Source organism: Sceloporus occidentalis, unplaced genomic scaffold (genome assembly GCF_023333645.1).
Source record: "Sceloporus occidentalis isolate IW3139 unplaced genomic scaffold, rSceOcc1.0.p SCAF_11, whole genome shotgun sequence".
Taxonomy (NCBI): Eukaryota; Metazoa; Chordata; class Lepidosauria; order Squamata; family Phrynosomatidae; genus Sceloporus; species Sceloporus occidentalis.
This window is the reverse complement of record NW_028316991.1, coordinates 4737270-4754010: the sequence shown is the minus strand read 5'-3', so window position 1 is coordinate 4754010 and position 16741 is coordinate 4737270. Positions and strand designations below refer to the sequence as shown.

Sequence of the window (16741 nt, the reverse complement as noted above, 5' to 3'; positions counted from 1 at the left end):
AGTCCCTGCATTTTGATACAAAGTTATAAGCACTGCAGAACCGCCTCTGAAATGAGGCTTTAGAGATAAAGGAGATACATTTTGGCTACATCGATACTATTTGTCTTTCTACTGTGGGCACAGATTGTTTAACTTAACTTGTATATTAATATATTAAGTTATATTAATATATATATATATAATGTTATACACGTTTATATAAAAGTTAATATATATATAATATATTGTTTATATAATATAATGTAGTGTTTATGTTCAAACAGGGGTAATAAAAGCTAGATGAGAATTGTGGGAGTTGTGGTTAAATTACAGCCACCACTAGGGACGCCGTTATGTTGCGTTGAGTTACTCATCGTGCTCATCGTCACCGAGAGGTTCAGCCATGGGCATTACTACTGCTTGTTGCATTTGGGGCTGACGGCAAGAGAGGTTTTAATTGTTCTTGGGGACAACATAGGACAGAATGGAGATCGTGAGGTCATATCTAAATCTAGAAGGTCAGAGGATACTTGCCCCATGTTGCTCAGAGGATGATGCAGAAAACCCAGGCAGATGGACATCCCATGAAGCTGCTCCTTTGGACACCGCACAAATTCAAATGTATTTGGACACCGCGATACCACCATATACTATACTTTTCTTATAAATAGGCTGCTCCAATAACGGGACAGAAATCCAGCAGGTTTAGCATGTTGGCGCATGTGCCATTAACCCGCTGGTTCTAGTAGATGTCCCTTTTATCACATGGCTCCAGGGCACATTTTCATTGCATTGACAGGAGGTTTGACGCCACTATGAATCCAAATAAAAAAAGTTTTCAATGAGGCGGGATAGTACATGGATATATTTCCATTGCCAGTGTCACCAGCCAAAAGTAGACTGAAAGGAAAGACAATGGGAAAAAAAACAACAAATAAAATTGTGTGAAAGCTCATTTCTTATCTTTTAAGCCAATACCGCGAAGGGAGAAATGGGGGGACTAGAAATGTAAAAGAAGGGCCCCATACTAAAGGTAAGCATGAGGTGTTATTAGGCACTAGCCAGCCAGGCACGTACCCGGTGTGCCCATTGGCATTACAGCACCTTGTACTTACCTTTAACATGGAGTCCTTCTTTCCTGGGCCTTCACTAAGCAAATACCACTCGATGTGTACACCATGAGAGCAGCCATCTAAACTCCCTTTTCTCAGCATTTACTTACTTATTCCTTCCCATTGTTTGGTTTGCTGATAGTTCAAGCAGCCTTTGTAAGGGTGAGCGAGAAGAAATTGAGATTAATTAAGGGCAGAAACGTAATAGCATATACTAGTATTGCCACGTTTCTGCCACATATCTCAGGTTACAAAATTAAATATCTTTCAAAAAATTACCCTGTTTAAAAACAATACACAGCAATGCTTATAATATAAACAAAAATTAATATTAACATAGAGGCTGTAATGTTGAAATCCCATTTTAATCCTTTTAACACATTTATTCACCTACAGAAACATGTTAACAAATTGGCTTTGATGTAGGTGAAGTAAAGGGGGCTTTAGAGGCCACCAAGGTGCTCAAGTGGAGCCTATAAGGAAGCACGAATGATCCCTGCGCTACCAGGCCCCCACAAGTGCTTATTATAAAGTGTTTTATTTTTGTGCAAAGTTGTTTTTTTTTGCATGTATTATTGTTCGCTCTAGTGCGATATAATGTTGTGTTATGCAAGGAATATTATAACATCATTTCATTTTAGCATATTGATCACAAGGAAAATGTTTCCCTCTCCTGTAATGAAATGGTTAACCCATGAGTGTATGTGTAGATATGTATGACATGCTGGATCATGGCAGCCTTAGCATGTGCGCTGCACGGTTTGTCTTTCCGTTCTGATAACTTCTTCCAAGATTCCTGATGTTTGACATTTCTGGGTATCATCTATATTGGAGAAACACATTGATTTTATTTCGCTAGTGATGTCTTGAGATAATGCTCTCCTGTGTTACAGATGTGACTTAAACTGCGTTACACAAAGAATACAGTAATGTTTACCATCATTACTATTTGTATCTGTTTTCGGATGCTTCTATCTTTACTGCAAACGATATTGAATGTTTTTTTTTCTAGATTAATAAATCTAATGAGAAGGATCAATATATTTTAATCTATACGCAAAGGATTAACTGTTTGATCACTGTGAGTGTATTCAAGAACCACTGTACTTTCTGATAAAAGCCACAGGTCAAGAAAGTTGGTGTCAATTTCCTTTTGTGTTTATAGTTTGAAAAGCTTAGACATGGATCTGATTGAAGGGAGGGATCTGAAGTGTGCCTGGATGGGAGTGCAGGCAAGGTAGCAGTACAGCTAGTAAGTATAGTCCCCAGTAGACAGGGGGGGAGATGGGTAAATCTCTGTCCAATGGCTGCTGTCAAGGGGGTGAAAGGGAGGGGGTAGATTCAGGTTTTCAGGACAGGCTTCTGGTCCACACACACAGACCCCCCTCCTCTGACTTTCCTTTTAATGCCATCTGCCTCCAATTGCTCACAAACAGAAGCAAGACCCCACACTCAGCACCAGCATTGGTTAAAACCATATCTCAGTTCAACTAGGAAGACATGGACAGAAACAGCCCAGCAGGAGGACAAACCACATCCCTGTAGATCCAATGAGATGCCAAACTGGACTTCAATATACCTCAGCAGGGTTTACCAGGAGCACACCAGGACTTGAGAAGACCAGTAAGTACTCTGTAAAAAAGTGTTATTTTCAAGGGGTTCTCTACCCACTTAGCATTGAAATGATCAGAGATAATCTGATGATGATTATTTTCTTCTTATTATCATAAGACCCCTTATTATCATTAGATCTATCTCTAGATCTAGTTGAAACCCCATTGCTGTCCTGATTTATTAGTGCCATCACAGCAGAGGAGCAGTGCAGATCTCAGGCGTGTGCCTCAGTGCTTTCTTAATGTGGAGAGATCTGTTCATTATTTGTGACCTTTTTACCTGACCCCATGTTCCTCCATGTGTGTGTCATGACCCCGTTTTGTTTTACTTATTGAAGCTCATTGATTCCCGGCATTATATCAGATTCATTGAGATTTAAACTGTTTCCTCTTTTTAACAATTGTTTATTGATCATTAAATGGTTATTTTAAGCCGAGACTCTGGGATTTAGTTAACTAGAAAGCATAGGAATATCTCGCTGTCCTCTGTTAGTAATATAAATCGGTCGTATTTCCACATAAATGAAACACAGATTTACTCTACTAAAATCCACAACACTCGCAATCATCACTCAATATTTCTAATTATAATTATATAATCTATTGGAACGGGTATCCCCCAAAAATAGGCAATACAGAAAGTCGCCCCAAATACAATGAAATTCTGTGCATTTCGGTTAAATGTTAGCGAATTTGCATAGATCAGATCTCCGCGTTAGTAAATACATTGTTAAGCTTTTATCTCACAAGCGACATGTCAGATGCGAATGTAACATGTTTATCGTGATAAAGTGTAAACAGAATTTATTTTACGCTCGCTAAGTACATCTAAAAGGCTGGCGTAAAAGGCAAAATATTTTATCTCGACTGCATTGTGGCTGATTTCGAAGGTTAATTGTGTAGTGATACATTTTTAATTCTACCCGAAAATCTCCGTATTTAACATAGTTCAAAGCTAATGTACGGATGTAAATTCTCCAAACTCCAGATTTACTATTGATAAGGCATGCGATAATGTCCCAGATACTGCCCCAACAAGTCCCTGCTTGGACACAGGTGATCTGATCCGAGATATCTCTAAATTATTTTTCCAGTAAGGGGGTCCCTGTGATGGAGGATCCCTATAGTAAAAAAATGTCTAAGAGTCGGAATCAAACAAACTATTTACACCTGCTTTCCTTAATATTAATCTGGGAATTTTCCCTAAAACACAATCATTTAATTGCAGCGATCTGCTTTATTTGGCAGCGATATCTCCTGTAGAACGCGTTATTAATGAATTCTATCGGAATTATCAGTCGATACAATTTACTTAACACAGATAATTGCATACAATTCGCAGTTTCTGCTGAAGCAGCTTCATGGATAGTAATTATTTCTGGTAGGAATTATTACTCTTGTATGAGTCCTATTTTTACAAATTAATAAGTATGGTGTCCCATTGTTTAGCGTTGTGGAATATGATGGCGCTATAGAAAACGAATAATAATACTAATAATAATAATGGCCCAGAAGGCTGGCAAAAAATCCCTTGTATTCACGATTTAACCCTTTCTGCTAAAGGCATGCTGATCCTACTGGCAGGTTAAATTGTTTTGTTGCGTGCAATAGCTACATTTCAGCCCAACATTTGCTAAATTGTCTCTCCTTTTGTTCTGGTGATCGTGCCAATTGTATTACCCCCGGGCATTGCCTTTTGTTTGAGTAATAATTGCTTGATTTAGATGAAAACAAGCAGACTGCTAATTCAATGAAAGACAGTAAATAATTGTAAATACAGGACCTTCCAAACAAACAGGTCACCAAATAGGTAACCCTCAGATTCTACAAAACAGAGGCGTAAATGGGAATTAAAACATTAATTAGACAATAGACATTCTTCCATTCGTTCCATTCCAAAAATGAACAGTGCAATCTTGAGATGTATTCGTTACATAAAGAATCCCCTGTAAGATTTCGTTATGTAAAGTGTTACGTCATACCTTATTTTCATTTATAGACGAATAATAAATTTATATTTACGTCTATATCGTTTGATTGCAATTGACAAAAAAATAATTCTAATATTTAAATGAGAAAGTAAACTTGATACATTTTCCCCATAAAACGACAAAGACAATTAGAAACTAACTCCGAATAATTCGTTCTTGCTTTTAGTTAATGATTAGCAAATTAAGAAAGACATAATCTGTAAATAGTATCAGTAATATGAACGATGGTCAATAATCCATTACAAACGGTGTATTGACAATCTGATATAGTTATTTGTGGCTGAGCAGATCCAGTTACCCTTCATTAATTAATTGTAGTATTTCTTAAAAGTGTGCAGTGCCTTCCAGTCTTATATCGTGCAAATATTTTTTAGTATTTATTGAGGTCCATTTCCCTATCTGATTAATTAGACTGTAACATAATAGGTGATCGATATATTCTTTTGCCAAGGACCTCCTAATAGAAACATAGGCAGGTAAACACCATTTGGCCCGTCTAGTCTGCTCAATTTTCCCCGATGTAGAGACTCTTGGTCTTGTCTTAGATTCATGTCTATCCAAGGCATGTTTCAATTGTCTTTACCTCTTCTGATGGGAGGCTGTTCCATTTTTTTCACCATCCTCCCCTACAGTACATTTAAACATCTGTCCTATTGTTCTAACATTTCTCCCCTGATATGTTTTGTATTGCTGTTGTCCTAGTCTTGATATTCAGGACCCTGTATCTCATAATTACTTATTACTTATGAAATGTCTTGGTATTCTGCTGTAAGATATTTAATTAATTTGAAATTCGTCACAATCTATCTAATTTATGGTTTACAGTTTATAATGTACCCTTTTATGGTAATTACTGAAGGGGTATGTTTTATATCTACAAGAAAACAAACAAAAAACAAGAGAAAAGGAAAAAAGAAACTGTTACCTATACCTGAAAAATATCCTAAACCGTGTATTCATTTCTGTTTGCATTTAAAATAAATAAATGTTCTTTTTGGTAGAAGCCTGTTTAAAAACAAAAACCAACAACAAAAAAACGAATTTCCAGACCGCTAGTCCTTTTTGGGCTTTATAAATATCCAGAATGTTGTATTTAGTACACCAGCACAGAAACGGAGCTAATAATAATAATACTGGTAATATTTTTATAACTGAAAAACAGAAATTTGAAAAAGTTACATTTTTATTAACCCTCTGACTTAGAGCCAGGGTAAATATCACCAGTTCCAGGTTTAGTTACCATATGTGGCCACCTCGTTTGCTTAATTTCTCTCAGTTTACAAATGGGGGAAACAGTTACCCCTGGTTGTTGTAGACCTTTCTCTCCTCCCCAATTCCTCTGGCAGAATTTACATTTGTTGAAGCAGCATATACCCAATTTGATGTTATAGGGTTAATGGGGTCGTTAATGCATAATTAGACTGTAGTCTTAGTTAGGATTGTTTCTTGTGATGACACCTTATTCTTAATCAATTCTCCTTTATTAAGTATATCGGTATGTATTTAGATAAAATAATACAATCTGTGTGGATGTAAATTACAGAAATATGTACAGTAGTTGTAATGACATCTCATTCTTGATTTGTTCTTACAGGACTGTGATTGAGAAATCCCAGTTAACACTGGTCACAAGTTGGTCCACTGGACCTCTATCGGCTACAGACCCCAGACCCATGGCTCTGTCAATACCAAGCAATCCCAACCCAAGTGAACGAATTTTCCCTGATTCTCTCCAAATGAGCCCATCCACCATTGCCTCGTATTTCCCTACATTTATGCCCCCAAATCATTATCTCAATATCCTGTCCAACTCTCATGAGATGTTTAATCCTCTAAAGTCTCTGGGAAGGCTTGTCACCAAATCTTCTCCTTTGGGACCCATCAGCTTCAGAGACCTCTCTGCCCCACTCAACCACAGTTCCCCTCTGAGGGATCCACTATTCAACCCCCTGCCTATTTCATATCCAGTCTTCACTAAGGTTCAGCACCCTGGACCATACTCAAAGCAGGACCTCAATGTTCAAAGCAATGCACTTAGCCCCCCGTTCCACCACAGCCACCCAGAATGTCCAAAGTCTTCTCAGACCCCCAAAAAGGGTAAAAGTGTGTCTTCAAGTATACCCAGCGTGGAGGTGAAGCCCATCCGCACGTACCAGTTCACAGAAGAAGACCTTCACACAGTCCTGTATGGCTACACCCATGGGGCAGACGCCAGGCGCACCCACCACAGTGCCAACCATGCCATCTCGGGGCTACGGGTTCCCTCTAGCTTTGCAGGTAAACTCTATGACCCTTCATGATAAATCTTTCTTAGTGGGATAGGTCGAATTATTTTTTTTTTTACATCTGGGCTATATGTCTCATGGGCAAACTTCCCTTAATCTTGGGTTCCAGACAAGAATAAGACCACGATTGTACTCATTAGTGTGGTGGAGATTAGAATTTGTAAAATGAGCCTTGATGGAGGACTCAGACCCCCCCCCCCCCATTAAATACCAAGTAATCTTTTCCATTTCCAAAAGTAAATTTTTCTGAAGGTCTGTATGTTGTTTGGTTATGAGTCAACGTGTATTGTTACCACTTAATTCATCACTTAATGGTACACTTCTATGTTAGTATTTGCCCCAGCTGGATTGGTTGTGATCCATGTGCTGCCCCTCAACATCTTATCAAAGAGCTGTGAACATAAACCCAGAGGACCTGAAATTATTACTCAAACATGAATTAACATTCCCTGTTTTTTCAGGTGTGGAATCGCAAGGAATGGACAGGGACACACTACAATTACCAGAAGGTATATAAAATAATTATTCTGTTGTGTATATATACCGTATGCTTTATTATTGACATATATCATTCTCATTATTATATAAATTATTTTTTTAGGACTTTGTATTTTCAAAACCATGTATGGCGATATCCCCAAATCAGGAGTGTTCAGTGCGAATATTATACCAAAAGGCGTCAGATTTGGTCCATTTCAAGGAAAAGTGGTGAACACCAGTGAAATTAAGACATATGATGACAATTCGTTGATGTGGGAAGTGAGTAAATGTTAAATTCGTTTTATTACTCATCATTTTGACAAACACAGTAACAGTATTTTTTTTATTTAAAATAAGGAATATTTAAATGATGTACTTATATAATAATAATAATAATATTACAATAACATTATATTTATTAGTTACATTAAGTTAATTTGATATTTTTATTAGTTACATGAAGTTAATTTGATATAATTCGTTTTAGCTTTTTGACGTGGTGTACAAGTCGTTGAGAACCACTCTTATTTCGTCCACAGATCTTTGAGAATGGCCGATTAAGTCACTTTATAGATGGAAAGGGGGCCTCTGGCAACTGGATGACTTTGGTGAATTGCGCCAGGTTCCCGGAAGAGCAGAATCTAATCGCCATTCAGTGTGTTGGCGAGATTTACTATGAGACCTGTAAGGAGATCCTACCCATGCAGGAATTGCTGGTGTGGTATGGAGATTGCTACCTGCAGTTTCTGGGCATCCCAGTTAGTCTGAAGGGCATTGATGAAGACAGACCTCCATATCCCCACCAGGAAGGTATGGATACTATCAGAGCCTGATGTATACACAGTGCTTGGTACTTGGCGAGGGATACTTCACCCATATCTACTCCCTCTGGCTGCCTGAGCACCATGGGAGTGGTAGTCCAAAGCATCTAGTGTTTTTTATTCGTTTAATTGGTTAATAGACAACGAATTCCTAAATTTAACCAGAAAAAAGCACAGAATTGCGTTGCTTATAATTTACACATCTCTCTATACTTCTTGAAAACGATGATTTGTATTTTTTCCAACCAAGGAGTAAATAAGGGATAACCCTTTAATATTTCGTTTCTTTTCCTTGTGAAGTTAATGTTAATATCCCGGAAGTAATGACATAACAGCAGTAAAAATGTTTCAGACCGAATAAACAGAATCATTCGGTTCCTCTCTAAATCCCTATATGTATAGCTGTACCTGTACCATGTATAAAACATACTAATTAACTGTGACCGGTCGCTTAGTAGAATTAATACCAAACGCCTTTCTTTTTTCCGTTACTGTACGATAAAATGCAATTTGTATTAACAATTATGCTTAATTTATGTGAACAGTAATAATAATAATAATAATAATAACAATAATGATGATGATAATAATAATAATTGTCTTGGTTTATTTGTTTAAAAAATCCGATTTTCCTATAATTAGCGGTTTAGAGCGGATATCTTTGATATATTAATTTTCGGTTTGGTGTGTGATTTCCGTTCAAAATATATATAGATATAGTGGCGACATCACAACCCACACTGTACAGCGCAGCGGAATATGGTGGCGCTATATAAATGAATACGTAATAATAAAATGACCGATAATTCTGAGTAGCGGAGTCTTTGGGATATGGGGTATAATAAATGTTTGTCATCCCCAGAAGCCGGAGAAGGATACAAGTGCGAGCGATGCGGGAAGGTGTTTGCTTACAAGTATTACCGAGACAAGCATCTGAAATACACCCGGTGCGTGGATCAGGGGGACCGGAAGTTCCCGTGCCATCTGTGTAACAGGTCGTTTGAGAAGAGGGACCGGCTGAGGATCCACATCCTGCACGTGCACGAGAAGCACCGACCGCACAAGGTCAGCTGATGGCCCGCGCCGGCCCCGGGATCTGGGCTGTGCAGACCCTTAATTGTAATAGTAATTGTGGGAATGGAGGGGGTGGAGTGTAGCGAAGGGCTACGAAGAAACTAGCCGGAGAGACAGTGTTTGCTTCTGATGGTCTTTAAAGGCGAAATTTTTTTATTCGCCATCTGGGGGATGAAAACGAAAGTTTAGTTGTGTGTTCGTTTTTATTAACGTTAATATATACCACGGTAACGATCAGAAAGTAACGATCGCACCGATACATTGTATCTGGAAACATAAATCCAGAGATACATGCAATGAATGTAAATGTTACGGAGTCTTTATTCTGTATAGAAGCGTCTGAATCCCAGATCATGTTAAATGAAGCTCCCTATTACAATCATCAACCCGCATTATTTAAAATGGGCGGGGATGCTGAGCCAGAAACGGTTAAACCCAGGGACGCGTATTATTCAAGGGCGTGCATTGGAAGCGCTGATTCGGGATGTGAGAGTTAATGCGGATCGCCGGCGGCGTTTGGCTGCCGGCCCCTCATTTAGATTTGAAAGGCTTGTAAACAGACTCAACAAGGCATACTTCCAGATCACGTGACCGCCTGCATTATTTAACAGCTGATTGGCTGCGCTGGTTTCCCGAAGCGCTCCACAATCTGCATATTTGGAACTAATGCACTGTGTGGGGGGATTAGAGATGCCTGTGATCGATGGGAGAGTCTACTGTCACCACCTGTATGGGGGGAGCAGAATCCCACCTCATAATATGCTATCAGCGCAATGAACTCACAAAGGCATCTAGTCACTAAAAGGAGAGCTTGAAGGAGAGTTGTGGTTCCAACTTCAGTGAGCTGCTGCAGGGAGAGCTTGGGCGGCCATGTATAATGTATAGTTACATCAATGAGGTATCTCCAGACTCATCACCTACTATACTATACATTATACATTATATAGGGCCATCTCTGCAAGTGTTGAGCCTTTAAAGTGAATAATGAAACCACAGCTCTCCTGTTAACTCTTCTTTTAGTGAATAAAGCCCAAAGCCTTCCTTTACTCAATGCTGCATTCTTCTCCTGTATAATATCCAGTCTCTTCTAGCTTTGGGGGTTATATAAAGCTGCTCTATTAGTGCTGTGTCTAACGAGCAGATCCTCTGATTTCAGTGCACTGTCTGCGGGAAGAGCTTCTCTCAGTCGTCCAGTTTGAACAAACACATGCGAGTTCACTCCGGGGAGAGACCCTACAAGTGTGTCTATTGCAACAAGGTGAGATCTTATTCTATGACGTCACAGTATATTCAGAAATTCACTTCTGATGTCAAATTGGACCATCACCCACTGGCATCCCAATTAAATAGAGATGTGCTACAGTTTCAAGCATCCTGGGCACAATACCTTTGCCGCCAGTCTACCCTCTTGACACCAAAGTGGAGGCATTACATTGACATAAAGAATCCCCCCCCCAACCTATACATTGCAACTTTACATTGTACTCTCAGGAATGGAATGCAATTTTTGTTTAAAGAATATTTTAATAGCCATTTTTAATATAGCTACATAATGAAAATCACTTTTCCCAGGTGTATTCTGCAATAACAATGTTTTCCTGTATACGAAAATAATTATTTTAAATAACAAAAATAAAATATTAGAGATGTGATAAATCTAATCCACCCATCTGTAAGGTTTCTCCATTCTAGAGCTGGTTTTAATTAACTATTTGGCGGCCCAATGCCATCTAAGTGTTAGACTACTGATTGCTTATTATTTTTTAGAATACACTTACACAATAGATAAGAGAGATGTATTATCTATAGCCAAGTGGATGCCTTAAAATGGCTCTTAATTTGGTAAATAGGAGATAAGTGTCCCTTTGAAAAGAAAAAGGGAGGGTTAATCTCTGATTATGTACTTTAGATCTTATCACTAAATTACACTCATTACAAGCTTTCCGAAACACAACCAGCAAACATTATATAGGAAGAACTACACCCACACCCAAGAATTTCAGTGAATTGAGTTTTACTTTTTACATTTCATCTCTGAGCAGCTACGATTTAAAAAACAGAAACAGCTTCTTTTTTGTTAAAAAAAAACCGAACCAGCATTTATACAAATGCATTAATTGTGTATGTGCATATATTATAAATATGTTATATTTTACAATTAACTTGTTTTGAAATTTACAAAATGTAAGAGATTATATATATATATATATATATATATATATATATATATATATATATATATATGTGTGTGTAAAAAATAAAAATTATATATATATATATATATATAATACATTTATATAGCACTATTATATTCCGTAGCACTATACAATGGGCAAACACAACAGTAGTCATTCACATACTAGTGTGTGTTTACAGAAGGATTATTCAGACCCTGCTCACGTGAGTTTCTAATCCATAAATCTATAGAAAGCCTACTAGTTAAGTAAAATGTAGTGCATAGTCTCCTACACACCTTAGTGTCCCCACAATAAGGCCGGATTGAGTCATGGCCAGTGTGTTAGAAACGCATTTCACTCCTTTTGGCTTGACAAGGAATGGTTTATTTCAATTTACAATAGTGGGCTAACATGGCTACCCCAAGCTACAATATATATATATATATATATATAATGTATATGTTCCTTTATTAGTAATTTATGTCATTTTTAATGCAATATGCTTGTTTGTATAAGGCCCAAAAAGGTAAAGTTACAATTTATTAGCTGAAAAGATGGGTAGAAGAGTCTGCGTAGAATCCATGGGTAACTGAAAGGGTGCCATATAGCATACATTTTCATGTAGCCCCTTCTCGACATGTTCCTTTGACCTCCGTTCAGAGTTTAACTTGGCCCAGCTGCTTCATTTTAATACTCCATACTAATAATGCATGAACCGGCAGTGTTCATCCACCCACTTCGGCAATCAAGCTGTTTCATGTTAGAAGCAGGGCAGGTTTTACACCCAAAGGCTACTTATAACCCCGCTTAAAAGGTAGAACTGGCCATATTTATACAGCGCAAGAGAATACATGAACAGTTGCCATGGAAATCAGAGGAATGAAGCGATTGTCTCACAACTCTACACCACAATGAGTTATAGAAGGACTTTACGTATCTTAAAAAACTCATTCCGGTAGTTATCTAATTTATGTACATCTCATTTTTTTTTGTTCTATATTATTAACTACTGTATGAAGTAAAAATGCAATAAAATGTTAACGCTGCTCTTTATCATAATTAGGCGTTTACAGCATCCAGCATCCTCCGTACGCATATCCGACAGCACTCCGGCGAGAAGCCTTTCAAATGCAAACACTGTGGAAAAGCCTTTGCATCGCACGCTGCCCACGACAGCCACGTCCGTCGCACTCACAGCAAGGAAAAGGGTTCCACGTGCGCTCTATGCGGCAAAACCTTCCCGGACCTCGAGGAATTCCAGTACCACATGCAGATTCACTCTGCTCTCTAGCCACTGATCAGCACTCAGCATTTCACTTTGACTGTGCCAACCTTATTTTATAAATGTTATTTATGAGACACACTGTCAATAGTTGTATATTCAGATATTTGAGCTAATATATATATATATATATATATACATTAATATGTGCTGTATGGACTGCTGCAGAAGATCGGACTTCTGAAGAAAACCCAGTGATCCTAATTTATGATAACGGACGGCCCTTTGTAAATTATTTAATATTGATTTGGCTGTGAAAATTACCCTGAAAGTCCTATTAAATCAGTAAAAACGCTTTCCTGACTACTGGATTTCCTTTTATGTGAAACGTTATCACATTTTGAGAGAAACTTCAAAACTGTATCCACTTTTGACGTAATGCAGCCGATTGATGGGGAATGGGAATGCTGGAAATGGGTCGATGGTTCCTGCAGTCTGTTTGGATCCATGCGTAGTCAACATTTGGTCTTCTTATTGTCCATACGTCTTAACGTACTTGATAAGACTCTTCCCCTTGTGCCGTGGTTGGTTTTAATCCGTTGTCCGTATGGAACTCCATCTTTCCTGCTCTTTAGATACATTGGAGCCATTTTCACCTCTTCACAGTTAAGACTAATTAGAACTTCCAGACGTTTGAAGCCGTTTTCTACGCCTCATATCTTATGATGTATTCCCTCTCGTTGGAATTCCGGCTAGAAATCTAAATCAGTGATACTTATATGCTCCAAATCCCACCGTTTATCTACCAGAAGATAATCGTTTTAACACTGGAATGATGCAAGATTTAAGTGTCTTAAATGTTAATATTTCAAATCTGTAACATGTATATCACAATAATATTTAATATATTGCTTGTTTGCTTTGACTTTCTCTAAATACACCTTCTGGTTTGGAAAAATGTAATTTGCATTTATTTTCTGTTCCTTTCCATTTTACTATAAAGATCCGAGTTCTGTCAACCGTTTCTGAATTGAACTAATTTTCTATTATGTCAGAGCAAGAAGCCAATGCTTAATAAAAACCTTAACTAAGCTCATGTTTTAAGAACCAAAATGCTTTTACACACAAAAACATCACTGGACGTTATTAGGACTTTACCTGAGAGGTGCATATGATATGAGAAAAATGTGCTATATGAAGTTGTAGAATAGGCATCTGAAAACCTGGGTTTTGTCAGAATTTTCAATCTATGTAACTGCAAACACGTGTACCTGTACACATCTGGATATGGCTAACATAACCCCAGTATCAGATCATTTTTTATAGATATTCCTGCAGCTGACCAACATGGACAATCATTTGTGGCTCAGTGAATTGTGTCGCATTGTTAGACAAATCGCTAGTAACATCCATCACATTAAATTGTGGTTTTTCTAGTACAAAACTAAGGCTAGTAGTACTACATACTATGCATACTATGGGTGTAGGTGTGAGATGAGCTCCTCTAATTGGAAGGCGCTTTGAGTTTCTTGCTCTCTAGAGTCTTTGCAGTCCCTCCACGGATAACGTATGAGAGAATCTCTCGGCGCCCCTAATGACTCCGTGCCCTAGGTAGTTGCAGACTCAGCCTATACGGTAGGGTCCAGCCTTGGTGTAAAGCCTCTAAATACCTGTATATTTGGACGTGATATGATTTGAGCACTCACGTGACCGAGAGCAGGGTTATCACAGCTTGTTTCTCAAAAAAATGATTTCTGGGTATTCCTAAATTTGGAAATCAGAAAATTGTATCTGGGGTCAGTTTTTGGCACTTGTTGGAACAAAGAGCAACCTCACTTATCAATGTTACTTATCTCATCCAAAAAAGGCAAACAATCAAGGCTTTGTGACAACTTAAATTTACTAATTCAATTCTGTCTAGTAGATTTGCAAACAATTTTGACTTATCTTAATTACTTATTTAAGGGAACTCACCATACCAGAACATTAATACTTGCATATTGTGCATACGGCCATATTTACTTAAAACTATCTAAAATAAAAGAATTGGAAAAAGACACACCTCATGGTATTCTGATATGCCTGCTCAGTTTTGTAAAGTATGCTGCAAGGGCTGTTATTATATTTTTATTATTAAAACAAACCTATGGATTACTTAAAATATCCCGTTTGTTGGCGTGTGATGCACGGCCATATGTTCTAAGTTATCAGGTGTTGGAAAGAAACTATACAAGCATCTGCTGAATTAAGTGAGTTTAATCAGCGAGCGTATTTCTCCGGTTACAATCTAAACCCCGCAGTGTTATTCATATCAGTCTGTTCTTTTTCGGTAACGCAGTGAAGGATGTTTGATACGTACGCACCCATATACTGTATATTCTACTCGATGGTATCCGTTAATATCTTCGTGCATAGAGTAAGACTTTTATTAACCTAGTCATGTCTAAAAACAAACTCGCTCCGAATCCAAAGCATGCAAAGAAACATTAACCCCTTAATGACAAAGCCCGTACATGTACGGCCTCAAAGTGCATTGTTTTCAATGGGTTTAGGGACCACCCTTTGTCCTTAAGGGGTTAATGTGTACAATTTGCAGGTTCCTTGCTCTGTCTGTATCCTTATTATCACTATTTGAAGAGCGCAAACATATTCCGTGGCGCTGTGCAATGGGTTATACGTTTAACCAGAAATATAAGCAAAGAGAGACAGAAGGGACAGAACGTGCTGGTGATTCCACTGAATCAACCAGTGCTGGACGCTACAGACGCTAGCTGAGCTTTATCCTATTTCTCATCTTCATACACGTTAACCAAGCCACGGTTTAAAATGCAATTGCCCTTTTATGAACTATCCATTTATATTTGAGATTTCCCTTTTTTTTTATTAGTTGTCCTTATAACCGATCATTGAACGCTTACAAATTATTAAACATGTTCATTTAAAAAACTAAAATAAAATGAGGTGGTTGTGTCAACGCATGGTATGTAGACTTAGCCCTCCCCATGCGACAGGGCATTATAAGGCTTTGTAATTAATGGCCTGACATGGTGTGGTACAGAACAATTGTAAACATGGCATTTGCATTGCATACGCTCTATAAGGATTAGAACAAGGGACAAGGGTGTCTTCTCCCAGGAGGGACAATGCGATGTATGCAAGGCTGCTCCGCAGAGAATAGGCCATTGTTGGAAATTGTTTCTTCATTCTGTTGAGATGCAGCTAGCCTTGTGGGCATGAACTATTGAACAGAGCAGGGTGGCCTGTTTGGCTTGTCGGTCAATAGGATTTCTTCTGTTTTGGGTAGGACTGAGGGTCTTTTGAACTTTAATCTGGCACACTCCCAGAAGGATTTCTGTAAATTTGGAGTGGAATATTCATGTACATTACTGTAAAATATTGATTCCTCTTCTCCCGATGGAATTGTGTCCAGCTGCTGGCTAAGCTTTAACTAACAAGCTTTGTTCAGCAGCGTTTTGGACACGAGTTCTATGAAACACAATAATTATCATTATTATTTATTGTTTCATATAGCGCCATCAAATTCTGTAGCGCTGTACGATGGGTAGACAGGACAAACCAAGCAGTATGCAACATAACAAATTGACTTACAGAGACAACAGGTGAGGAGGGCCCGGCTCAATCTATAAAATCATTATGAACAATCAACAAGTTCTGCATGAATAATGGACGGTTACGTGTAATTATGTTTTCAATTGAGTTGTTACTAAAATCTCGGCTAGCAATAAAAACTTGGCTAACAGTATTTTGCTAAACATTGTAACATTGTAGAGATTTTAAAATAAATAATTCATGTCTTTTACGTAAAGTAAACATTACACTGTCTAGAATTATGTTTATTTTTTTTATTTTTTGGGATCATGAAAAAAAACATTACCTGAGACTTTGATGATGCCGTTCTGGACCAAATATGTTCTGGATAGTTTTCATGCATATTATAAACATGTGTAAAAAATAAATACAGTTGTA

At 37.9% G+C, this 16741-nt stretch overlaps 1 protein-coding gene across 1 annotated transcript; it reads left to right on the top strand.

Annotated features, from left to right (window-relative positions):
- The first annotated feature begins 279 nt into the window (after positions 1 to 279).
- LOC149305464 (PR domain zinc finger protein 14-like) lies at positions 280 to 12823 on the top strand. The gene is made up of 8 exons (XM_089477526.1): positions 280 to 497; positions 6290 to 6972; positions 7442 to 7489; positions 7582 to 7739; positions 8000 to 8270; positions 9144 to 9346; positions 10512 to 10613; positions 12596 to 12823. The coding sequence occupies exons 1-8, from the start codon at positions 280 to 282 to the stop codon at positions 12821 to 12823; spliced, it is 1911 nt and encodes a 636-aa protein (XP_089333652.1).
- The last annotated feature ends 3918 nt before the right edge of the window (positions 12824 to 16741 follow it).

Coding starts and splice junctions, on each gene's coding strand:
- LOC149305464 (XM_089477526.1), top strand. CDS start 280: ATGAGAATTGTGGGAGTTGTGGTTAAATTACAGCCACCACTAGGGACG. Junction 6,973..7,441: donor GGTTCCCTCTAGCTTTGCAG/GTAAACTCTATG, acceptor CTGTTTTTTCAG/GTGTGGAATCGCAAGGAATG. Junction 9,347..10,511: donor AGAAGCACCGACCGCACAAG/GTCAGCTGATGG, acceptor CTCTGATTTCAG/TGCACTGTCTGCGGGAAGAG.